Source organism: Lactuca serriola, chromosome 3 (genome assembly GCF_051521515.1).
Source record: "Lactuca serriola cultivar US96UC23 chromosome 3, Lser_US96UC23_V15, whole genome shotgun sequence".
Classification (NCBI taxonomy): Eukaryota; Viridiplantae; Streptophyta; class Magnoliopsida; order Asterales; family Asteraceae; genus Lactuca; species Lactuca serriola.
The window spans coordinates 80,719,693-80,746,196 of record NC_136410.1 but is presented as its reverse complement, the minus strand read 5'-3'; the positions used below and the strand labels follow the sequence as shown (position 1 = coordinate 80,746,196).

The window sequence follows — 26,504 nt, the reverse complement described above, 5'->3', positions numbered from 1 at the left end:
CAAAAGTTCAATGATTTACAAAATATCTGAATTTGGTATATGTTCATAAATTTTCAAAATATCAAAATATCATATTTATCCAGATTATTATTTTAATCAATTAAAAACTACAAACAAAACAATTAAGTAGTTAAAATAAACCCTGTTACGTTGTCGTCTGTTCTCTGGCATGTGGGTTCATAGTGTCGTCATCCCTTTCTCCATCACTTCTTTTCTTTTTCTGTTCATGTTTTGGTCCATTTTTTTCTTTTTAATATCATATTTGAAATTTCGGCTCGATTCCTCTCTAACGTTGTCCTCATGTTATCGCTTTGGTTTTTGTTAATATGTTATTTTGTATCTTTGTTGAGTTTATCTATTTATTTATTTATTTTTGCTAATTGCTTGATATATTGGTATGTAGGTTGATTTGGTGCAAGTGGTAAAATGATTACTTCTATAAGCTTTAATGATAAAAATAGATATATTTTAAAAAAGACAATGATAAAAATAAAGATTTAAAATTAATATAAAATATTCAAAATGTGTTATAATAAGAATTTGGGCAAATGCAATATTTGAGAGTAGCGTTGCAAATCCACATATGGTGTATGAACCCAACCAAATCAACTTCCGTCTAAGGGAATTGTATTTGTATGACTCATAACAAGTCAGAAACCCTCTTCTCAACTATCTGAAAAACTTGTATGTCAAAAGTGAGCAGTTAGGGTTTCAAATGGGATAATTAAGCCTATGGAGGACGGAGTTGCTGCTGCTAGTCCCTTCAGACAAGGATTTATGCAATTCTTTCCAAGTTTACAACACTGAGGGGCAGAGTTTAAAGAGGGAACTATGGGGACATGTGACCCTAACGATTGGATTTTTTTTTTTTTTTTTGAATGGAATAAATTGAAATTTGGTTTCAAGTTTTGTTCTTCTTAAGCTTGGTGCCCTCTCCTCGATAGATTTTGGTTAAGTTCCAAGTGGTTTGGAATGTTGTGGGGACAATGAGGTAAGGGGAAAGTATATAGAAACTAGGAAGGAGCTTAATACTCCATGAGACATGTGAAGAAGACATGCAAGGAACCAGGCGTTAGCATCAGCGGATGATGGTGGTCTCTCTCATATACACACAAATAAAATTGTCTCTAGTCTTGTGATTGTATCTACCATCTAGTCTAGATTATAAAAAATACTTTGCAGACTAAAAACCCATGGTTCTAAAAAGTTGTTATGATGCCATGACTCTAAGTTTGTATTCCACGCCACACTTTGAGAAAATATTGTCTTAAATCATATATATATATATATATATATATATATATATATATATATATATAGTGATTGTATCTACCATCTAGTCTAGATTATAAAAAATACTTTGCAGACTAAAAACCCATGGTTCTAAAAAGTTGTTATGATGCCATGACTCTAAGTTTGTATTCCACGCCACACTTTGAGAAAATATTGTCTTAAATCATATATATATATATATATATATATATATATATATATATATATATATATATATATATATATATATATATATATATATAGACCTATTCGAGATGGTCAATCTCCAAGATAGGGTCAATTTGAGATGGCTAATCTCCTAAAGAAATAAGACGTGAAAGAGGTACTAGTTTCATCAAATTCTTCTCTATTCAAAACAAAACAATTATATCTATATAAATAACAATGCAAATGGCTAAAAACTAGGAAATGAGCAACATGGGTGTAACCGTTGATCTACTTTTGCTAGAAAATAAATAAATACAATAAGTGAATAAAATGCAAGAAATACTAATAATAAGGGACATGGAATTCGTAGGCAACATGGCAGCAACGTGGGTGTTTCCATGTAAAGGTATTAGTTGCAGATAGTAACTGTCGCCAAAGAGTGTCACAAGGGCTTGTTCTAGTCTCTAAAGGATCTGGCCATGGAGGCGGCCTTAGGTATGACACCAGAACCGTATCATATATATATATATATATATATATATATATATATATATATATATATATATATATATATATATATATATATATATATATAGTGGTCATCGATCGTTAGTTGAAATCATGGTTCTTGCAGTGGTATATTGTGGTGATATATATATATATATATATATATATATATATATATATATATATATATATATATATATATATATATATATCAGTTAATCATATTTCAAAATTCAATCAAATCTAATTAATTAGTTAATTTGTAAATAATTCACATATCATAATTTCATACTTCGCATGCCTATTACCAATGATATAGTTAACCATATTTTAACACAATCAACAAGAAAACATAAACAATATTTAACATTTTTTCATACTTCAACAAAATCATATTTAACAAATAAAATGATTAATAAATTTAACACTTAATCATACTCTAATACTTCAAGCCTTAAACATAATTAGCAAGAAAACACATATATGGTTTCGGTTGAAGTCATCAATGGAAGTTATTACATTCACAAAATCACAATTTTATTCAATGAAATGACACAAACATTTTGGTTTGGCTTAGAAAAAAACAATTTTATTTAGTGGAATGGATTGAAAAATGTTTTGTTTTATGTAAAATAGCCAAAAAAAAATGCAATGGATTCAAATAGTGGTTATAGTGCAACTATAGCGGTAACCATAATCGCGATAAATAGCGCCATCGCTATTTCAAACTGTTACTTTGAAATAGTGTTTCTTTACCTCCGCTTACCGCTATAGCGCCGCGATTGACAATATATATATATATATATATATATATATATATATATATATATATATATATATGTGTGTGTGTGTGTGTGTGTTCAAACTTAAACATGGTTAGACTGATAATGTTTTATTTAAACATGTGATGACACATGTATAAATATCTCGTACACACATGTTGTGACACATGCAACTGGAGACTTTTTGGCTTACAATCTTGTCATTTCCACCTTGCTTGGACGGAGATGATCCAAAGTGGAATTACTCTAATGGTTCACACCCATGAACACCAAAGATAGAAGCAAAAGAAGACTAGAAGGATCAATTTCTACAAACCTTAGAGAGGGTTAAGAAATTCGTTCAAGGAGAGAAAGAAGGGAGTGTCAAAAGTTCTAAGCCAATGAGCAAAACAGTTTGATCCATAACAACTTATTTATAGGCTATAATTACTTAGTCCCAAAGCAACTCTCAACCCATGTAGGTGGAGCCTCAATTCTATCCCTTTCCTAATCCTTAAGTGATTCCGGAAGATTCCAACTAACTTTTAATTAATTAATATTGAACTCTTGATTTAATTAATTTTTAATTAACTCAAAAATAGTTTTTGATTTATTTTTTCAACGTAATAAATTAATAAATTAGTTTTTCTCCTTAATTCCTCAAATAGGTCATGGTGGTAATCCAAAATGACTTTGTTATTATTAGAAATGTTACCAATAGTTATTGACTTAGACACTTTTCCAAACAAAAGAAATCTTAGAAATGTTGGAATAGTGTGCAATGTCATAACTAAATTGGTAAGACTGTCCATTAATAACATGGTCATTTTTAGGTTTCCCGTAATGAACCAAATATCATTTGCATGTTATAAGAGAGATACAAATAATTTATTAATTAATTCTTAGATTTTGGGGTCTTGAGAATATCAATATACTAGGATAATATAAAAAATCGTGATTGCAATCATTTTCCACAATCTGTGATTTTGACCCTTTTGCCTACGGTATCACGATACCCAATTTGAGATAATCCAAGAGAAACAATTTAGAAGTCAGGCTACTTCTAAATTCGAAACACAGAATAATACCTTGTTGTTTTGTGTTCTTGAAGAGCTAGAGAAAATCCGATGAGTGATTTTCGTATATATGGAGTGTAACCCTTTTTCTAGAACATGCAATATGTTCTTATACAAGAGGGAAAGCTAGTTAATGGTGGTTACATGCAGATTTGGCGCCAAAATGGAGGTTGAAAGGTAGTTATCAGACACAACCAACTAATTACATCATTATGATGTCATAAACGTTTTTTGGTGGGAAAATGCATGTTCGGAACCACTGCCAGAGGCTCTGCCCCTGGGACCCTGCTAGGGGCGCTGCCTACGGATCCCTGTATTCCTGAGTTCATATTTATCAGCCCGAGTGTGCATTCCACACGTCCACTATCAATAAGTAAATAGAACTCAACATATCTCAGTATTAATAATAACTATACTAAAATATGTTGATAACACTAAAATCACCAAAATTCCTTCCCCATCTTAATGTAATCCTTAATTAACTAAAAATAACCACAAAACCAAACTCATGCATAAATGAAAATATCTTGAAGATTAAAATTTCAAATTAGTATAATATACATGTTAAATACTCGAGAATCAGGGTGTCCTAAAGATTGAACCATTCATCTCATTTGAGTAACTGGAGATACTATACACATAAGTTAAACACAATATCTAATGTTTCCTACTTGACACTATTACAACCATGTGTCCTATCTATTCATGAGTGCATAAAAGCCTAGCCCAAGCTTTCTAGAGCAACAACACTTCACACTCACATAGGTAGTCCTTCTATATTATGCACCTATTAATGCACTTTTTGAAAAGAACTATTAAGAACTTAATCAACCTACTTTAACTCTACAGGTTATAAGTACATACCTTGGGATGTAATAACATAAATGTGCTACAATCTCCATAATTAAGCTTTCCACATTGAATTCAACTTCTAACATTGTATTAGAAGGGAATTGGGTATCTCACCCATAGAGATATCAAGTGGGCCTCAAACCCATCCCTATAACATACTTTCTTACCAAATATTTAGCTAACCTCTTCGCCAAGTGATCATCTAAATTCTGATGAGATAGAACAAACTCAACAAAAATGATACCATGAGTAATGAGTTCACGTACCATACTGTGCCTAACACCCAAATGTCGTGACTTTCCATTATACAATTGATTGTATGCTTTTGTCAAGGTGGAAACCCTATCACAGTGTATTAAGATAGGTGATATAGGCTTTGTCCATAAAGGAATTTCATAGATCAAATTCCTCATTCATTTTGCTTCTTTTCTAGCGGCTACAAGGGCTACAAATTTAGATTTCATAGTTCAATTTATGATGCATGTTTGTTTCTTAGAAGCCGATGAAATGACACCTCAACCAATAAGAAACACCCAACCACTTGTAGAACAATGGTCCTCAACATTTTTAATCTAACTAGCATCTGAATATCCATCAAAGACTAAAGGAAACCTTACATAAGTCAATCCATAATCCATGGTTTTCTAAAGATACTTATGCACCCTCCTTACTGCCTGCCAGTGATGAGTACTAGGATTTCTAGTAAACCTACTTAGCTTTCCTACAAAAAATGAAATATCAAGCCCTGTGCTAGTCATAACATACATCAAACACCTAATGACCTTTGAATACTCAAGTTGACAAACCGCTTCACTAATATTTGGCATAAGTTTCATACTTGGATCAAAAGGAGTACTTACTGGAGAATAATCTAAACAATTGAACTTCTTAAGTACTTTCTCAATGTAATGAGACTATGAAATTGAGATTCCTTAATGTTCACGCTTGATTCTTATTCTAAGAATCACTTATCCCTCCCGCATATCCTTCATGGAGAAGTGAGATGATAAAAACTCTTTGGTTATGTCAACTTGCCTTTGATCAGTACCAAAGATCAACATATCATTTATAATTTTATATATAAGAATATGATCACTCCTTTACCAGGCTCATCAAATTTGCTATAGAAACACTTGTCTGATTGATTCAACTTGAACCCATGTGACAAGACAACATCATCACACTTTTGATGCAACTATTTCAGTGCTTGTTTCAGCCCATACAACGATTTAAACAACTTGCACACCTTAAGCTCATTTCTAGGCACGATAAGACACTTAAGTTGCTTCATATATATCTCTTCCTCTAAATCACCATTCAAGAATGTTGTTTTAGTATCGATTTGGTGAATGACCAGATTATGAATTCCAACTAAGGCAATCAACAATCTAATGGTAGATATACAAGTAACTGGAGCATATATATCAAAGTAGTCAATGCCAGTTATTTGTCTAAAGCCTTAAATAACCAATCTAGCCTTGAACTTGTCAATTGATACATAAGCTTTCATCTTTCTTTTGAATATCCACTTGCAACCTAAAGGTTTGCATCTTGGAGGAAGACAAGACAACACCCACGTATTATTTCCCATAATAGAACATGACTCATCATTTATTGCTTCTTTCCAGAAAGCAACATCTTGAGATTTAATTGCATCATCATATGTTTTAGGATCTCGTCAATACTAAAACAATATGAATATTGTGACAACTGGAAAATTTTGGAACAAGCAAGGTCTAAGTTGTAGCTATTTATAAATGAATTCATAATGTAACCTTGTTGCAATAAAACTTTGAAAGCCAAAAGGGCATTAGGTGTGTATATATATATATATATATATATATATATATATATATATATATATATATATACTTTGGAAATCATATTTTTAAAAAACTCTTGAAAGTAAACAAGTTTTAACAAGTCAAGACAAGTCAAATAGTTGGAACATAAATCATGAATTAAGACTTTGCTTTATAGTGCTAGGCCTAGGAACCCACCACCTTAGTGATTTCGATTTGCTTAAGGCCGAAATCCCATGATTAAGACCACTAGGACTGAAAACCCCTTTAATGGGTGATACCAAAACCGAAAACACCATGAGAGAAGGGTGTAGGACCGTAATCACAAGCCTAGAACACACCTAGGCCGAAATCAAACCATGTCTAGGCCAAAATCACTTAGGATTTCGGTCATATTAAGGAAATTTCAATGGGTTCTCAGTGGGAATAAAGAGATAAGGATAGTTGACTTTAAGAAGTGATATTTCATCAGTTTCCCATGCAAAGTTTACCCAACATGTATCTATGCTATTTCCCAACAAATATCCAAGTAAACATCACCTCATTTTCTCCTTTATATACATGAAAAGAAGCACCGAAAATCCCCACCATTTTTCCATTCTACTTCCTGTTAACTTCCCTTTTCTCTCAAATCCATTCCAAACTTCAAAGGGGTTTAAATGCCCAAGCTTATTCATAGAGTTTTGGTAAGTTTATCTCACTATCTAGTGTTTTTACACACATTTACATTAGTTTCATTATATTCACATCCATTATTATGCGTTAAAACTCTTAGGGGAATATCATCTTCAAAAAGTTCATCAACCCCATTCAAGAGTTTAGGCTTGGAAATCTTCACACAATCTCTTCAAACAACCCACAAATCCACTCAAGGTGAGTCCATACCCCCACGTTTACAAGTTTTTTTTTTCATGTTTTAGGGGGGGGGGGATACAAGTAAAGTTTAGTTTTTTTTACGTAAATATTTGCATATTTCATCTCTATGATAAATAAGATATTATTTGCATGAGTTATAGTTGTTACGAGTTTTATACAAATATTTGTGATATACTAGTTATCAAATGCAAAAGTAACAAAAATAAAACACAATCTATGTTATAAAAATCATAAAAAAAATTATGATTTGTAAATCTACAAGGTTTTTGGAAGCTTTTTTACTAAAAATATAGCTTTTCTAACAAAAAGGAGTACATTCTAGTTATTTCACTATTTTGTGGGTTACCACCCAAAAATATGATGTTTTACCTTACATTTTGAAACTAAACAATATAATCACTATGAATTTATATAAAAGATTATATAACTAGCTTCAACAAACATACAAAAGAAACTATAATTGGTATTGTTTGGGAGTCACAAACATTTTACTATCATTTCAGAAGAAACATATAAATACTTAAAGGTATAATTATTTCATCTACAAGAAAAGGAGTGATCAGTTCATGTAAATTGGTTGATATTGGTTGTGAGACTTTCAGCTTCATTGTACCTACCAGAGTACACAACTAAGACATGCATTATAACCAGAGTCTCTTAGAGGGAGAGCATGACACTTGTGTATAGATCTATACGGGATTGACAACCCCGCACCTCAGCTGTTAGCTACAGTTAGACCGGCTAGTCTAGGGTGACAAATGTCGTAACACCTGAAAAACGTCGTTTAGGCCAACTAGTCGCATTAGTATGGTTATAATAACTCCTATAGGGTATTAACAAAACATTTTGGTTTATGGGCTAGAGTACACTTAAATAGTTTTCACAAAAAGATAAATCTTACTAAAACTATTTTCCAGTACCACATCACTTATATTTTAGTCTTGGATTAAGACTTACAACGAGGATAACATACATTCAAGTAGTTTTATATGAAGATAAAACTTCATAACACTGCATTTCAGTACAACATTACTTAGTCTTTGGATTAAGACTTATAGTTCATTTATAAATAAAATATTGGATTTTCTGAAAGTATACACTATTATTTTTTGCGAAACAGTTACAAATCTTTCTCATACAAAAACAATTATGAACTCATCAACTTAATTGTTGAAACTTTTCAAAATCACTTCTATTCTCAGGAAACCAGTAAACAGGTAACCACAATAGATTTTGGTGGATGGGACGTCGTTGCATCTTGTTATTTCATTTTTGTCAAATGCATTTGACATCCCGTAGAAAATTTTTTTGAGCACAATGTAAACATTAAATATTCAATTCAATGGTTGTAATGCTTTGATCTCTATTATTCAATTGTTATGATATTGTACATGAAGTCATCCGCCCCCTGACGTTTCTGTTGGATTAGTGTCTAAGTCCATAACAATAATTGGTATGTACTTGACCCGACTCGGCATAGTCCATTTGGGTTGCATGGCATCGGAACATTTGGATAGACCATTTGTGAGAAGAGGAAATTTGTGACATATTAATATATTATAAGTTCTAATATATTAATATGAAATCATGCTATTTAATTAATATTGATCAAGAATTATTTTGGACTTAATTTAGTGATCAAAAGAGACTAATTAAACATATGGGGATTGATTGTGTAAATCATTCATTCATATATATGTGGGCTTATGATCCATGATTCCTTATGTTGGGTTTAACCCATGTGTTGACCCATGGATACTCCATGGAGGTTAAAACCCATGGAGCATAAGGAATGGGTAAAGTGATGGGTTACATGGTGTAACTCTAATGTGCACGCTATATAAGGACCCCTTTGGCTCAATAAATTGGCACTAGTGATACATATATGAGGGCTAGCCGATTTGAGCATGAGTGTCTTCTTCTCATGGTTATTCCATGTGTTGGTGATGTTGTGTGAACCATTTGAGGTGTCACACTTGGGGCACTAGGCTCTCGAGCTTCATGGAGTCAAGCTACATCAACAAGGTATGTATTCTATCTATTTTATTACCCAAGTATCAAAGATTGTATGCTAGTTAGGGTAATACCTTGGAATATTCATATTTGCATGTATAATAGAGAAAACATAGATCCAAGGTATTTAGGGTTGCATGTACACTTAAGACTGTTAGAATGCTCAAAACCCTCCAGTGGTATCAGAGCCTAAGCTTGTTTTCAATTATACTTGATGCAAAGTGATGAAAAATGCTGAAAAAAATCGATTTTCGGGCTGTCTGGGCACTGGACTTGCTGAGTCCACTGATGGACTCGCCGATTCCATGAAGAAATTCATCCTACTTGTCGAGTAGGTTCATACACTCGACGAGTAGGACCCCTAGACAACATATTTTCGACTTTTAAGGTCGGAATTAGACTAGAATCATTACCCTAAGCTGTTTTTAAACCTATAAACCTGTTTTTGATGTGGTAATATTCATTATAATCCAATTTCAAAGATAATTTTCAATAGATTCATGTTTTGTATTAGTTTAAGGATTAGGCTAATTACATGAAAAAGTTTGATTGAATTATCTTGTTCTTATGAGTTGCTTAGATTAATAGGAAAGTTATGTGCAATTGTTGTTTTCAATCCAAATTAATCTAAGAGTTGATTCTAAAATGTGTTTTTGTAACTTGCCCTCAAGTTATATGAAAAGTCACATTTAAGATTCATAAACAAAGAAAAGTCATATTCTTTTAATAGTTTAAAGTCTTCCATAACTTGTCCTCAAGTTATGGAACTTGAAGAGTTTTTGGATTAAAACTACTTTAAACACATAAGTTATGGTAATTGAATAGTTTTGAATAGTTTCAAAACTTGCCCTCAAGTTTTGGAATTTTAAGAGTTTTCCCATATGAATACTTTAATTTCAAGTTAAGCCCTTAGAATTTTAATAGTTAAAATTCAACTCTTATACTTTATAATATTATAAGTTAATAATATATATATATATATATATATATATGTATAAGATCAAGTCATCTTAGTATTAGTAGACCTCATTCACGAAGCCAGTCTATAAGGGGGGGGGTATAAGGATACTGCCTATAAAATGGTAGTTTAATGGGTGTCCACTCTCACCCACCGCTTCCTTGACTGGTGGAGGGTCGTTAGCCAAGCAGGTAGGACAATGACTATAATTCTCCCTTCATTAAAAGTATTAACGATAAATTTAAAGTAACTACAATGTTTTTATAATTCTCAATCTTAGTTACTTTAGGAAAATGTGAATAAGGTGCTAATCCATGAAATTACACTTTGCACTTTGCTTAAGTCGGTTAGTGGAGCGTGTGTGGTTAACCGGCACACTAGCTTGATTTAACAAGGTAGGCAAAGGGTAACTTAATATTTATTATAGTATCGGTGGAGTGTATGTGGCTAACCGACACATTGATTAAGGGGTAAATATTAAGGGTACCAAGTAATTTGCATGGTCACTACACACCTTGTTTTGTGATCCTCGGCATCCCAGTCACAAAACCTGAAGGGAACAATTGAGATTGAAACATGCCATTGAACAGTTCAATGAATCTCAAAAGATATAGGAGTTTCAAATCCAATTAAAAACCTAATAAATTATTTCATTTTTCATGGTGGAAATTGGTGAATCGTCATTCACCTACCTTCAAATATTCTATAGCTTGGATTATGACATCCCTCTTCCAAGTTATAAAATATTGTGTTGGGTCCTAGCATTAATATTTCATATTGGGTGCTATACTAAGGACTTTAAATCAAATATCTTGAATATCTCCCAAAAAGATGTCTGGTTCAGACATCTATGATCTTCCCAAATCTCTTGAAACTTCACCTCCTCCAACTATTCTCCCTTACCCATAAGTTCAAGGTCACTTAAGCCCTAATGGCAAACAAGGTCTATGTGTGATCACATCTTGGAGATGAAGACACATATTGACAAGTCAGGAGAGTTGGGTGTCAAAGTCTTAAGAAAGTTGGTTGTTCAATCACTTTCTAAGTCACATAGTGAGTTACCTCTAGGACTACTATGAAATAGACTATGACATAAACCTTAATGATCTTATCTATTTGCTTGGTGCTGTTGAATCAGAAATGATTTGAGAACTAGAAAAGCAAATTTGATTAGAAGATCAACTTTCCAAACCTTCAATGGACATTGACAATGGTTGCATTGGATACCCAGTAAAAGCTTTCTCTTCCCAATGGAAAGGGATTGGCCATAGTCAACTCGGTTGACCAAATGGTAAAGAGAAAGGCTAAGTCTGAGATTGTCCCATGTACCATTCCCAAAGGGTCTATATGGTTCTATTGCCAAAAGGAAAGGGCATTGGTTGCGAAGCTGCCAAATATACCTGAATGATCATAAGGCTGGTAAAGTCAATAAGTTTGACTCTACTTCAGGTAAAGTCTAGTATCTAACTCGATTAAGTTTCTATTCTGAGATTCTTATTACATGATGTGACTGGGTCACATGTTGATGTTTTAAGAATCAAAGGAAAAGTGAAAGAAACTTCAAGAAAGAGTATGCTGAATCTGACCGCAAAGATGGATTTCTATCGCTTGATTGAAGATCGGATTCTTGAGCTACTCTTAGGAGTTATGATAGATTGCTAGGAAACATGCAATAGCATAGTTTTCATTTAAAGTTGCATTGTAAGGAAAAGTTTTTTCCGCATTTTATAAATAAATAAAAGTTTGTTTTACTTTATTTTATATCTCCTTGCAATGGCATTTATGAAAACTTGATGTTTTTATGTTTCTAGCAATATTGAAAATATGAATTTGATTCTTTCATTTGTGGTAGTGTCTAAATTTACCAAATAAGGAAAGCTTCTCATCATCCAAGTTTTCAGTTGGATAGGAACTTGGAATCATACAAGTTGTACAATATGATGAATGAGAACTTTCAACTTTGGAAAATTAAGACTAGTTCCTTGTTCACATGTATATGTGAGTCAAGTGAAGGACTAAGGGATCGAGTACACATTCTTTTGCACTGGTCAAGTCCACCAAAAAAGATCGATAAGACTATTCGTCATGATTTACTAAAGTTTAGTAAATATGGTTATACTTACAGGCTTAAGTATAATTGTGAAGCATTGGAAAATTTTCAGTGTATGGCAGGACGGATGAGAAGAATCAAATTAGGCAGAAGGATAAAAGTTTCTCAAATCTGAAAAGATGGGAGAGTACTTTAGTATCATGTTTTGTGTTCATCTTAATGATTAAGTAACCATGTCACAATTGGTCCTCTAAAGACATCTTAGTGCATTCATATGGCAAAGAAGAGGAATCAAGAATTGCTAAAATGATTAAATCAAGAAGACGAGTCATACTTCGTTCCAAAAACAATTCTTAGAGTCATACTCCAAGATTGTAACTTGAGTGACACATCTTAAAGAATATTTATAACACTAGTCAAATGTAAGAGTAAAGTGTGTCCCACTCTTATACATTTGAAATTGGTAAGTTGTGATGTTTTGGATAAAACAGAAACCAACTTAAGGCCAATTGTGTGAAGTGTGTGTCTTGATAAAGAATCTAAACTATCTCTTGAATATTTGGCAAGATAGTCTTATATGTCAAGAGGATAGTGGGAGTCTTAAAGATCCTGAAAAGTATTTCAAGATCTAATCAAGAATAAAAAGCTGTAGTTTAACACTATCACACGACGTGAGGTTTATAACCTATCGTGTTGACATATTTCTATTTCTGTGCCCATTCCAGGTAAAGTTGGGTTTGCATATGAGTTCTTAGAGTTCTCAATTTGTTGCATAACAACTTGGAAGCATTGGCATACCCTTGAGCGGTGGCAAGAAATTCAGATTGAGTTCAGTCCATATGAATTTGGATTTGTCATTATCCTTCTCTTTTGATTATGGTTTTGACAAATCCATATGGATAAGAACACACACACACCATAAAATCTAAGTGTCATAAGGTTTCTCTCCGATTCATGAAAATGATGGTGAGGAAACACTTTCACTAAGTAGATGTTAAGTAGATAATAGTTGTGATATTTGAATTCTCAAAGTCGTTAGTGGAGCATGTGTGGTTAACCGACACACTAACATGGACTTGTGAGAAATGGCAAAGGTCTAAACAATTGAGACTATGATTATGACATCCCTTTTCATAGTTCGAAAATTGTTTAGACACACATGTATGCTATCTAAGGAAAGGTGTATGATTTTGATAAAGGTTATCAAAACATCTCGTATCAAAAGTCTGAACTTTGGTAAGGAAGTCAATAAACTATTAATTTCTCAAAGTCCAGCTGATTTTTGAGTACATGTCAAAGCTAGTGGGAGCATAAGTGTTATGCAAATAATCATCGTGTTACTGGGAGCATAATAATTATGATAAATGTTGCAAGTAAGCAATGTTAATTATAGAAAAACAAAACCTCAATTGGGAAAAGTTGTTTTGCTATAATTAAGGGAGAGAAAATTATACTTCATTTCAAGTCTAAAAGCTTAGATTGAGGTTTTAATCATCTTTAGTCAAGGAGATATATATATATATATATATATATATATATATATATATATATATATATATATGAATTTTATGTTGGAATGGCTCAACATGAGGAAATTCTATATATGGGTCTATTATTTGCGTTCTAAAATTCGATTCTGATTACGGCATCCCTTTTCATAATCTAAATTATGAGAACATGGCAAATAGAAATAGAAATATTATAGCAAAAGACCGGTCTAGTCTTTATGTGAGACATCATGAATCGTGTCCCATATGCTTTAGATATAGGGTCGATTGCATGTGCTATAATATTCATCATTTGTAAATTTTTTCCTAATGCTCGGGGCATTAAGAGGGGAAAAGTCTAGAGTTGGATATGACTAAAATGATTAAGCAATTGTTGAGGACAATCTAAGGTTTACTAAAGATTGGTTGCTAAAGGACAATTGGAAGTATGGTGTTAATTTTGGAAGGACCATATTGACATATTCTGAAAAGAGGTAACTCTTGCTCAGAAGTGATAGTCAAAATGGGAATATGGAAATGTTTCCATAGGTGGAATTTATTCAAATATATGTAAGATTAGGAAACTTAATGCTAGAAGGATGTTCAAAGGAATGTACTTTGAATTTGAGACTTCGTTCCATTGAATGATCTCCATTGGAATACTCTGTAATGTCTGTTGACAAGTCTTTGTGACTTTGTGCATAATCATTACAAGAGGATTAATGCATATAAGTTTAGAATCTAACAGATTTAGGTAAATTGCAGGAATTTGGAATTCTTGCATTTGCGGTAAGGATTTGGGACTGTGAAATGAGAATCATTAGAATTATGTTAAATCGATCTATTTCGCAAAGTAAAGATCATAGAAAAACTTACTATGCATACTTGGCGCATAACTAATGTTTAGACAAACATAGTGTGCATACTTGGAGTATGGCATGACTAGTGTTTAGAAAACATAGTGTACATGCTTGGAGCATGGAACAACTATTGTTTTAATTCAAGTATAAAGTTGATAGTTTGAAACAGTATGCAATGAATGATGGGTAATCAGTATGGTGATAAATAAAAGATGTTTTATTTATATTCATAAGTTCTGAGACCATATTGGATTCGATTATTCTTGTGTTTCACTTTGCATGTTTTGACTTCCAGAATAACTAAATCGCTCTTCCTGAATGACTAAGTTATTCAAACCATCCACAGTCGGTCATATGTTGGAAGTAGATATGAATCCAGACTGTCATGGGTTGGCTTGTAGAGGTTTAAGATGTTGGACAAAGTGGTGCTACAACACTCATGAGTACTCATAACTTCTGAGTATTGGATTCAACCCACGCTCATTGGAATCACTTCATGGATTTTATTACGAGTGATCAAGAGATGATAATATCTTATATTCTTCAAACCTAGAGATATGAGTTGTTACTATGAGTTGGTTATACATTGATTTCACGAAAACACATTGGTAACTCGATGTTATACGTGTCTTTGTGTATGATTCAACAAGTAGTAGAACAAGCCATATGAGTCGAAGTTTATCCATTCCTTTTACCTTTGGGATAAAAGTGATATCTGTGGGCCCCTCGATGATTTAATGATGACACATGTGAGTGCTTGACCAAGCCAGGACTGATTTGATCTATTCAATCAGTCAGTCATCATGAATCGGAAATTAGGAAACAACAAATAGACAGAGATAATGATTTATAATCCATGTCTCAGTCCATATGATATCTAGAATGGAGGAATATATGATCCCTTATCTAATGGACAAGTCATTGACAAAGGTCAGAGTTCATCGACAAGGTCAGAGTTCGACAGCGGCTTTTGAGAGCTACAATTGCCAGTTAGGTTTTGAAGTCATACTCAATAATAGTTTTAGACTTATCCAAGTGGGAGACTGTTAGATTAGTTTCTATGTCCATAACTATAATTGGTATATACTTGACCCGACTCAGCATGGTCCATTTGGGTTACATGGCATCGGAACATTTGGATAGACCGTTTGTGAGAAGAGGACATTTGTGACATATTAATATATTATAACTTCTAATATATTAATTTGAAATCATGTTATTTAATTAGTATTGATCAAGAATTATTTTGGACTTAATTCCTTATGTTGGGTTTAACCCATGTGGTGACCCATGGATACCCCATGGAGATTAAAACCCATTGAGCATAAGGAATGGGTAAATTCATGGGTTACATGGTGTAACCCTAATGTGCACACTATATAAGGACCCTTTTGGCTCAAGAAATTGGCACTAGTGATACATATATGAGGGCTAGCCGATTTGAGAATGAGTGTCTTCTTTTCATGGTTATTCCATGTGTTGGTGATGTTGTATGAACCATTTGAGGTGTCACACTTAGGGCACTAGGCTCTCGAGCTTCATGGAGTCAAGCTACATCAACAAGGTATGTATTCTATCTATTTTATTACCCAAGTATCAAAGATTGTATGCTAGTTAGGGTAATACCTTGGAATATTCATATTTGCATGTATAATAGAGAAAACATAGATCCAAGGTATTTAGGGTTGCATGTACACTTAGGAGTGTTAGAATGCTCAAAACCCTTCAGTTTCCGCTGTTTTGGTTTGGGGGTGTGACAGATTTGTATCAGAGCATTGTTTATAGTGAACTAAGTGTATCAAATCATTTAAGATATACAACTTTAAATACAATGGGGGCTAAAACACTCTAACTAAAAGTATACTTTTAAAATATAAGTATTTGTATAAGAGTATACATACATGCATACATACTAGGACAGTGTCGTAATAAGAAACATATAAAAGTGTTTAGATAAGCTAAACACTGCGATTAAGACTGGGCAGTTATGTAATCATATTTGGGATAAATATAACATGATCAACTATATTTATATGAGATATGACCAACATGAGTTTAGGAATGGTCGTGATGGGTAACAAATCTAAAACTTAACAACCTTATACACCAAGAAAACTCTAGAATCAAACATAAAGGTTTAAAATACTATAGGAGTATTTTAGAATACTATAGGACCACACCCTTAAAACCTTCATGTATTTCTCATACCTATATTCTCGCACTGACGACATGGCCAGATTCCACCACGAAGACCCCTACTACTCTGCTAGGGCAGCCAACGAATGGATCCCTGAGGGGGAGCTGGAAGAGGTTCATGAGGAGGATTCAGAAGAGGAGCCTGAGGAGTACCAAGAGCTGGATTACGAAGAGGAGAATTGCAATGAAGAATCAAACAATGAGGAAGGCGCTAGGGAGATTGTTAACGAACCTTACCATATCAGGAGCAGGAACGAGCCCCTTCCATCCCCTTCTTCTAGGATGCGCACCCGCAATGGACAACCCAGTTGCATGCAGGGGTTAGAGAAGATGGCCAATGATCCACCTACGACATGCACCCACTACACCATGCTACGGGCCCCAACACCCTCATAGATCGAACACTACCTCTGGATGTACCACAAGTGGCCCGTATGGAAACTCAGGTTCAGGCTCCTCATCACAAAGTAATGGAGATCGGCGGCGAAGCCCGGAATGGGATGGTGTGAATTCTACCCACCCACGAGGAACAAGAACACCGTACGGATGCCATGCTGAACCTACAAGTGGATCAGGAAAAACAATACAAACTGCCTCCACTCCTTAGAGGAGGAGATGGTCGCCCTAAGACAACAAATCCTTGCGGTTGAAGCTAGGGCAGTCGTAGCGGAACAGAGGGCGGAAGAGGTGACGCGCGAGATGTGTGAGATGGCGAGGCACCTTGCGCGTCACTTCGGTATATGATAAACTAGTATAGCCTAGTGGGTTAGTGATTACACTACTCACACTGTGTGTTAGGCATTATTGCATCTTTCCTCACAACTAGTAGTAGTAATAAATCAAGCAAGGTACGCCCTCTAAAATAAATGTAACTCGAATCAACTTAATATTTTGACATCTATGTTCTATTTTGGTAACTTAACATTTGTACAACATTTACTACTACTTACTACCATAAGTACATTACGATGATGTTGATCGAAACATCGAGAATCATACAGCAAAACATGTAATTTATATGTATACATAAATGTAGACAGGATATAACCAATAATGACCATAGTTTAAATCCGAGTTCCAATTGAACAAAACACTTTCACAACTTCAGGAGATTTGCTTTGAAATTCTTTATCGACACACTAGATTCAGAGTTTAAATCTTCTAAATCACAAGAATTTTCTAAAACACCTAACTCCCTCTCAACATAAGCATTTGGAGTTATGTCATTTTCTTGAACATCAAGAACATCATGAACACTATGAACATCTTCAACACTTTTAGGAACACAAACATATAATTTCCATTATTTATTTTCCCAATTTAAATGATCTTTGATAATACAAAATTGCTCCATTAAACCCTTATTATCTCATAAACACCAGCTATACATGTCACAAGATGTGTTATCAAATATCTCTTCATCAACATAAATATTATACACCTCACTAGCATTCTTTAAACAAGATGCACCAAAAAGTTATCAGTAATATACCTTTTCAACTTTACAAATTGGATTTGTAACCTTTAATCCAAGTGCTTCAATGGACGATAACAACAAATCTGTAGAATCCATTAAATCTTCAACAAGAAATCAGAATTTGAAGAGAGAGAAAATAGACCCGAAGAGAATTCTAGAGAGAGAAAGTAGATTTGAAACAAATTTTAAGAGATCTAGAAAGAATCTATGAACAAAATATGAACCTCTTCAACAAAACCGTTTCTAAAACACGAATCAATAACAAATCTAAATGAATTTTAAAATAAGAAACAAGATATGAAAAATGTTTTAGAGAGAGAAAATCAAATTTCAATGAATCAAATAATAGAATTTGATTTCTAGAACAATAATTCCTTCCATAAACAGAATACTTACAACACTGAAGAACGATGTAAGATTCATGAGATCAAATTGTCATATAGGATCGTCATTCTTGAAATAGTTGCTTAAACCTGCAAGATTAAGCTCTGATGCCACATGCAGGATCCCATGGAAATGACATTGTGAAATTAAGAACATCAAACATGAATCAAAAGATAAGGAAATCAACACAAGGTGTAAATAATTTAATCTAAGCTCAATTAGTTTAGAAGGTAATATCAAGTGTACAAATGTATGAACTCTCTCTCTCTCTCTCTCTATCTATCTATCTATCTATCTATATATATATATATATATATATATATATATATATATATATATCTCACACACACACACTCAAGACTACAATGCTATATATAGTAGTGTTATCACAGACTCCAAAATGTAGAATTTGACTAAGGCATAAAGTACAACCTCAATGTTCACACTAAAATAGATAGGTATATCAAAGGTTCTTCACCTTCGATATAAAGAACTATACATGACATTCTATAGAGAAGCTGAGTCTTTTACATGAACTTCAATAGAGAAGTTGGGTCTTCTACATGAACTTCTATAGAGAAGCTTCTCTATCACCTTCTTTATTAGAAGTACCACACAATCAGATTCAATATTTATTGACTCAACAAAAATGCTTTTACCTCACATATTTATTATGGGACAAATTCCACATTTATAAAGTATACTATGTTTTAAAATAATGATAAAGAAAATGTATTTTTAGGCCGTGAAAAATAGGGATGCCACAATTTTTTTTGAAGGATAAGATTCAAATACGTTATGCAATTGAGATGGAATGGTAATTTATCTGAGATTACTCTTGGTAAGGTATTATGATGCTAGGATGAACAAAATTTGATTATTTCATTGAATCCAAACAATTTCCATTATTGATATGTTTTAATGTTTAATCATTCGGCTAATGGTACTTGAACTTGAGTTTTACTTTCTTTTTTTGTTACTATGGCTAAGATACATTATTGCAAATTTAATCACTGTTTCGAGTTCAATTAGTGTAAGAACTAAGACGGTTATTTGAATTAACATACAATATTCCTAATTTGTAATACTAAATGTGTAATAATATATAATGGTTTAATTGTAAGATATTGTATCGAAAAACCACTAATTGTGCCTAATCCAATAGTTTTATGGACTAATACAATTAGTTGGATCAACATATTGTGTGCCCGAAATTATATAGTTGCATGTTAATTAACCATATGTTTATGTAATTAAGTTCAATATAGGAGAAGATAAGTTTGGTAATTCTTGTCATGTAAACACAAAACCAAAAGTCCCCTTGTTTGCTTGCCTAAATTAAATATCGTTTTAGTTGGGGTGTGCGTTGGTGCGCTTTTTTTTGTGGCTAAAATTGCACCAAAAATCGCATAGATCAATTTTTTGCTTGTTAAAACGTCAAAGTGTGGTTTGAGGTTTTAGACGTGGTTTGGTTTCTATTTGGTTCGATTCTGTTTATAAACCACAATAATCATGATATGGTTTTTTTTACTAAAAACACAACACCGGTTGACTATAATCATATTTCTTTGGCTTATAGTAAGTGGAACACAAATATAAAGTGAATATTGTTAGATTTAGGGTCTTGAAAATATCAATATACTTGGATAATTCTTAGGATCGTGATTACAATCACTTTTCAAAATCTATTATTTCGACCATATAGCCTAGGGTGTCACGAAATCAGACTTGAGATAACCCAAGAATGAAAATTTGTAAGTCAGCCAGTTTCTAAATCTGAAGCATAGAAAGTACCTTGCTATTTTGTGTTTGGTGAATTAAAGAGAACCAGATGAAAAAATTTAAAGTGTAGAGAACGTAACCCTTTTTTGGAACATGGAAAGTGTTCTTATCCAAGAGGAAAATATAGTTAATGGCGGTTACATGTAGTTTTGGCGCCCAGATAATGGTTAGAAATATAGTTATTTAGACATAACTGAATCTGACATCATCGTGATGTCACAACCTATTTTGGAGGGAATTTGTTGTTGAATTAGGTGTTTAATTCCATAACTGTAATTGGTATATACTTGAATTGATAGTAGCACAGTCCTTTTAGGTTCCCTCAAAACTAACAATTGGACAGGATGATTTTTTGGAGAGAGTAGTTGAATTTATTATTTGATTAAATTGAAATAAATGATTTGTTAATATATTATGAGAATAATATATTAATTAGAAATAGTAATATTTAACTAATATTTAATCAGAAATTAATGGAAATTAATTTTGGGATTAAAGGAATTAATTAATAGTATAGGGACTGAATTGTAATTGTTTAATAGTTGAACAAGAGACAATCTAGAACCCTCCATAGAGCCATGGATGGTTTCTTAGGGCTTAAGGGTTCTAGAATAATCCCTAAATGGATAATTAGGAAAATGGATAATTACCCGATTTAAGATAATCATGGATTTGGGCTTATCTAGTGTTTCCTGACTGCACTATAAATAGGGCATAACCCTTTGATTTTCGGCCAACTGATTCCATAGAGGGTTAGGCCAAAAATTTCATCCTCTCTCCTTCTTCTTTATCAACTTCCTTTGCTAGTGTTGGGTGTGAACCATTAGAGGCGCAACATTTGTGGCGCTTGCTCTCAAGGCTTTAATAACACAAGGTTTTCATTGTTATTACTATATAACAATTGAGGTATGATTTTTCTTAACCCTAATTGTGTATTTTGATTATATACTAGTGTACTAGGGTTTCTACTACGTTGTTTAATTAAAGAAAACATAGATCAATTTATTTGTGGTTGCATGCACACATAAGATTGTTTGTTATGCTCAGAACCCATCATTTGCATGTCTAGACTCCTTCCAGATATAGAAATAACCGCTAAGGGCTCTGCCCCTTGGACCCCACTAGGAGCACTGCCCCTTGGAACCCTTGTACCTAGGGGCGCTACCCTCTGACCCCCGTATTCATGAGTTCACATAGATCAATTTATTTGTGGTTGCATACACACATAATATTGTTTGTTATGCTCAGAACCCATCATTTGCATGTCTAGACTCCTTCCAGATATAGAAATAACCGCTAGGGGCTCTGCCCCTTGGACCCCACTAGGAGCACTGCCCCTTGGAACCCTTATACCTAGGGGCGCTACCCTCTGACCCCCGTATTCATGAGTTCACATTTATCACCCTGAGTGTGAACCCCGCACTTCGAGCCTCGAAGAATAAATATAGCTCAACCTATCTCAATATTAATAACAACTACACTAAAATATGTTGATAACACTAAAACACCAACAAATATGTGGCGAGTTAGTGGCTAAAATGCTAGAAAATGTCGAACTAAAGCCAAAACATATTTGAGATTACTTAAAATAATATTTTTGTGGTCAAATATACATTTCATATTTCGTGAAACTAAATATTTCCAATATTTAGCCACACTTGACGAGCCTAAGCATTTGTTATATGAATCGTGTTAAGAAAGGGTCCAGTAGAGCTACATTTTGACCACTGCATCTACCTTCTTCTAGTCAGGTTCAATTGGTTGGTTTTTGAGTCAGATCGTCATATGTTGGATCAATATGATAAGGGCATCACATGCTTCACAATGGGTAGAGAACAACTCTGGTTGCTCCTGAATCACCCATGATGAACATTGAAGGATAAGGATGAAGAAATTTTAGGGTTTTTGTAGTCAGTATGAAAGAGCCATGGGTGAGAGAAAATGAGAAAGAAGGAAAATGAGAGAAAATAGGAGAGATTTTAAGCAATATTGGAATAATGCTCTGATACCATTTTGAGGAATGATTTCCTTGAATTCAAATGAGAGTTACTAGAAATTAAATACATGTACATATATGACCATGGGCCTAGACTATACAATGCTCAATGTACAAATTGGGATAATCTACAATATACACTAACATCTACGTCAACCATTGCCTTGCCTCCCCAAAGGCACCGTGTGTGTGTGTGTGTATATATATATATATATATATATATATATATATATATATATATATATATAGTTTGGAAGCTTCCCCTGTAAAAACTAAGGTCAACAATAATATCATAGAATATTTGTGTATTTGTTTGCATCTTTATATATTGACCCTAAGGTCAAAAATAATATCATAGCACTTAATAGACTCAGGAAGACCTTCTAAGAAACTTCTCCCCCAACAACCGAAGTAAAACCAAGAACCACTAGTACAAATCCGGAAGAAATGTTGAAACAAATTGACGGTGGGCATAACATGAGAAGCATGCCACAACAACTCAAAGCAAATTATATTGGATATGGAGTTGGGCTTGAGTTGACATGTATGAATCCTATAGGCTTTAATAATTTGCCTAAAAAGGGAGAAGGGTGAACCCTTAAACATGCCTCAGAGTAGTAAAGGTAAAAAACGATCTTACAAGAAGGAGGATGATCGATTGTAGCGACACTACTGGGGATTAAAACAACGTCTTCATCGACAAGATGATGCTTCTTGGAAATTTGAGCCAAACGGTCGCGAGTAACAGTTGAAGTTAACGTAGGCATAGCAGAGCGAAATATTCTTTAAGAAAGAAGGTGAAGTAGCAAGAGTAAAAAGAATAACTGACGAAGTCATGGGGGAACAAATGTGATGGGCATTTACATGGATGAATTAGTCGGGAATATCAACCACTTGACAAACCAAAAGACTAAGCGGTTATGTGGGCACACAAACACGTGAAATCAATGCAGGACGCTTCAATACCTAAGCCATTTAAAAACACGTTTAAAACCCAATTATTAAAAACAGTTTACCAACAACCTTTAACAATTGGGCTGGGGGGCTTAATGGTGTATGAGGGTTAGCCCATACACAAAGACTACACGCATCACTAAAAACAGTTCAGTTTGGCATGATAAGCCATGGGTTTATCGGGTCGGCTAGCCTAATCAAAAGCAAACCGAGAAGAAATATATTATGGCAATAAAATCACTCGTATTATGCAACATCCCAAGAAACACGGAAAATATAATACTATTATATTAAATGGTACAACCTTTGCAACCTGTGGACAAAAGCACCACCCGGTTAAAGGTTCAAGAACCCGGACTATCCCATCTGTATATAAGGAACTCAACGCACATCGGTAAGCAATTTTACTACACTTCTAACTAACATCTAATTTAGGCATTGGAGAGCAATACCGGAGTCCATCCCTTGGTATCGCTTTCTAACCTAGTGTGTGTCTATCTTTTTCAGAATGTGCATTAGATGAGGATACATCCAATTCGCTATGAGGCATCCGGAAGGCCATGTAGCAACAATTATTAATATTAGTCTTTTATGTTCTTAAATATAATCCTTTTTACATCAACTACGAAGATTCCGTGACTTCATATACCAAGAAATCAACATCAATATGACCTTTATAGGAAATTCTTATTTTATTAATTATGATGAAACTTCCAGAAATCCCTTCTTTTGAAAACTTTTGATGCAGTCATCGAACATTTGCTCAAGTGATTTAAATGGAGGTAGCCCCAGTTGTAATATCTTGCTGCTATCCATGCTATGTGGGTTGTCGTCCCCTTTCCGACTGCTACACCTAATTAATGGCATTCACATAAATTCAGTAACTAGCATTCAAAATCTAATACATGATTTCTTGAAAAATAAGATATGTATGTGTGCTTACTTTTCTATATATGGATAAAATGGGTATTTTGATTTAAGCATCTGAATAACTTCAGACCAGTGAGCCACTGTGCTTGAACATATGAGTCTACCTTCAGCCTCTTTTTCCTCCATTGCTAAAATATGAGCAGCCACAACGTCTTCTATGTGCACAAATCCTACTGTTGTGTTCGGGTATTCCCCTACTGTTCCTGATATGAAAGTGTTTGTGAAACACAATATCTTATCCATCGTACCTTGCTCTTTGTTACAAAAAAACCCTTTGTTCTTCCAAAAATTGCATAAAGAACATCACAATTTTCTAGAATAAACAATTATGCTATTCATAATGTGGATCATTCCATTTCTTATCTTTCAATGACTATTTTTAATGATGATCATAATGACCCCATTCACATATGACACAAATATCGAAAACGAGTCTCTGTTTTATTCTATCAATGTCATGTCTTGTGTATGCATCAAGATGTACTAACGAAGATTGTTTCTTTTAGTACCTGTAATATAGGCCAGTATCATTAGAAGTGTACTTGTTGGTTGTGGTGCCAACAATGGGCCCACCACATAAGAAGGGTTCACGACAACTAGATCGATCCCGTTTTCCTTTGCTACGTCCCATGCATCTTTCTCTGCTATTGTCTTTGCATATGCGTACCAAAGCTGGATGTAATGAAGAACATATATAAAGAGTTTAAATGACGATAAATGAAGACTATGTTTATGGCTTATGCTGAAGTTTGCTGATATATGTAAATGTTCCATTACGTTGTATTCTTTGCAGTAGTCAATGTCGCTCCAATGCGATTCGTTAAGAGGAGAAACTTGTTGGACGTCATAACGGTATCTTATTGAAGAGCAGGATGACGTGAGCACTACCCTTTTCACACTTTTTGCCTTCTTGCATGAGCTTAGCACATTCATGGTGCCCTTTATGCATGGATCAATTAGTGTTTCCTGCAAATCATAGTAATTTCATGTTCACCAAATCTTGTTATATGTTTCAGTGTCATTTTTGTACATGAGAGTCAAGTTTGAGCTTTGAATAACTTTATAAAACCTCAACTTGTTAATTTGCAACTTTATAACAAAAGTACAAACTTTCTTTTGGTTTTTGATATTGATGATTTTTAATTTATAGGTAAATTTGCCTGGATATTGTTGTCTTGTGGGACAACCACCGGAGATGCAGTGTGGAAAACACCATCAACACCATCTATAGCTTGGTCAAAACTTCCTTCCTCCATCAAATTGGCCTTCATAAGCTTTAGTCGATCGTGGGCTCCTTCAAGCTCCAACAAGTACCCTACTTTCTCCACATTTTCTAATGAAAATTGCAAGAAAAAGTTGCATAAAACATCATCAGATTGCTATATATGCTTCTGTTCACTTGCATACTTAAACAAAATAGCTTATCAATCACATGGTCATAATTCTTGAATCTTGTCGTATATTCCGACAACTTCAATATCTAATTAACGAATTAAATGTTGCCTTATTATTTATTATTTTTTTTGTAAAACCTTGTGTTCTTGATAATATATATGAACTATGAAGTACCTGGATCTCTGACAGTGGTTCGAACAGTATGGCCTTGTTCAAGCAACGCCTTGACGAGGTACGCTGCTATGAATCCGGTGCCGCCTGTCACACAATATTCCGGCATATCTCCGTCGTCTGATACTTGTGCGATTGCAGCCTGCAACTTTATATGTTGAGATTCAGAGAGAGTGTGTCGTTTTGGGTAAATATTAAGGCGGCGCAAAGGGGCACAAATGTCATATATAAAGAGTTGTACACCGAGTATCTAGTACTAAGATATCATGTTACATTAGTTTGTATTTCGTGCAGTAGTAGTTGTACTATCGGTTGAAAATGGTTGTTGGTGGTGAGCAGGTGAGTTTTTGGTATTTGGCAAGTTAAGTGTAGAAAAGGTCGGGGTGTCATGTGGGTTGTGCTTTCTATTATTAGTATTTGGTGATATATCAATGTCCAATGGTGCTTTGAATGATACCAAATTGTTGAAATTGCTAAAAACTGTCTTGTAATTGATGTCACTTGATAAATTTGTTAGTATGGTTTTAATTGTACAAA

General features: G+C 33.8%; 1 protein-coding gene across 1 annotated transcript; it reads right to left on the bottom strand.

Moving 5' to 3' along the window:
* Positions 1-24,032: 24,032 nt before the first annotated feature.
* Positions 24,033-26,304, bottom strand: LOC145092741 (tetraketide alpha-pyrone reductase 2-like). Its single transcript, XM_079030723.1, has 6 exons — positions 25,971-26,304; positions 25,562-25,734; positions 25,179-25,367; positions 24,911-25,073; positions 24,415-24,604; positions 24,033-24,324 (listed from the first exon to the last, which is right to left on the bottom strand). The coding sequence occupies exons 1-6, from the start codon at positions 26,074-26,076 to the stop codon at positions 24,171-24,173; spliced, it is 975 nt and encodes a 324-aa protein (XP_078886849.1). The 5' UTR covers positions 26,077-26,304; the 3' UTR covers positions 24,033-24,170.
* Between the last annotated feature and the right edge of the window lie 200 nt (positions 26,305-26,504).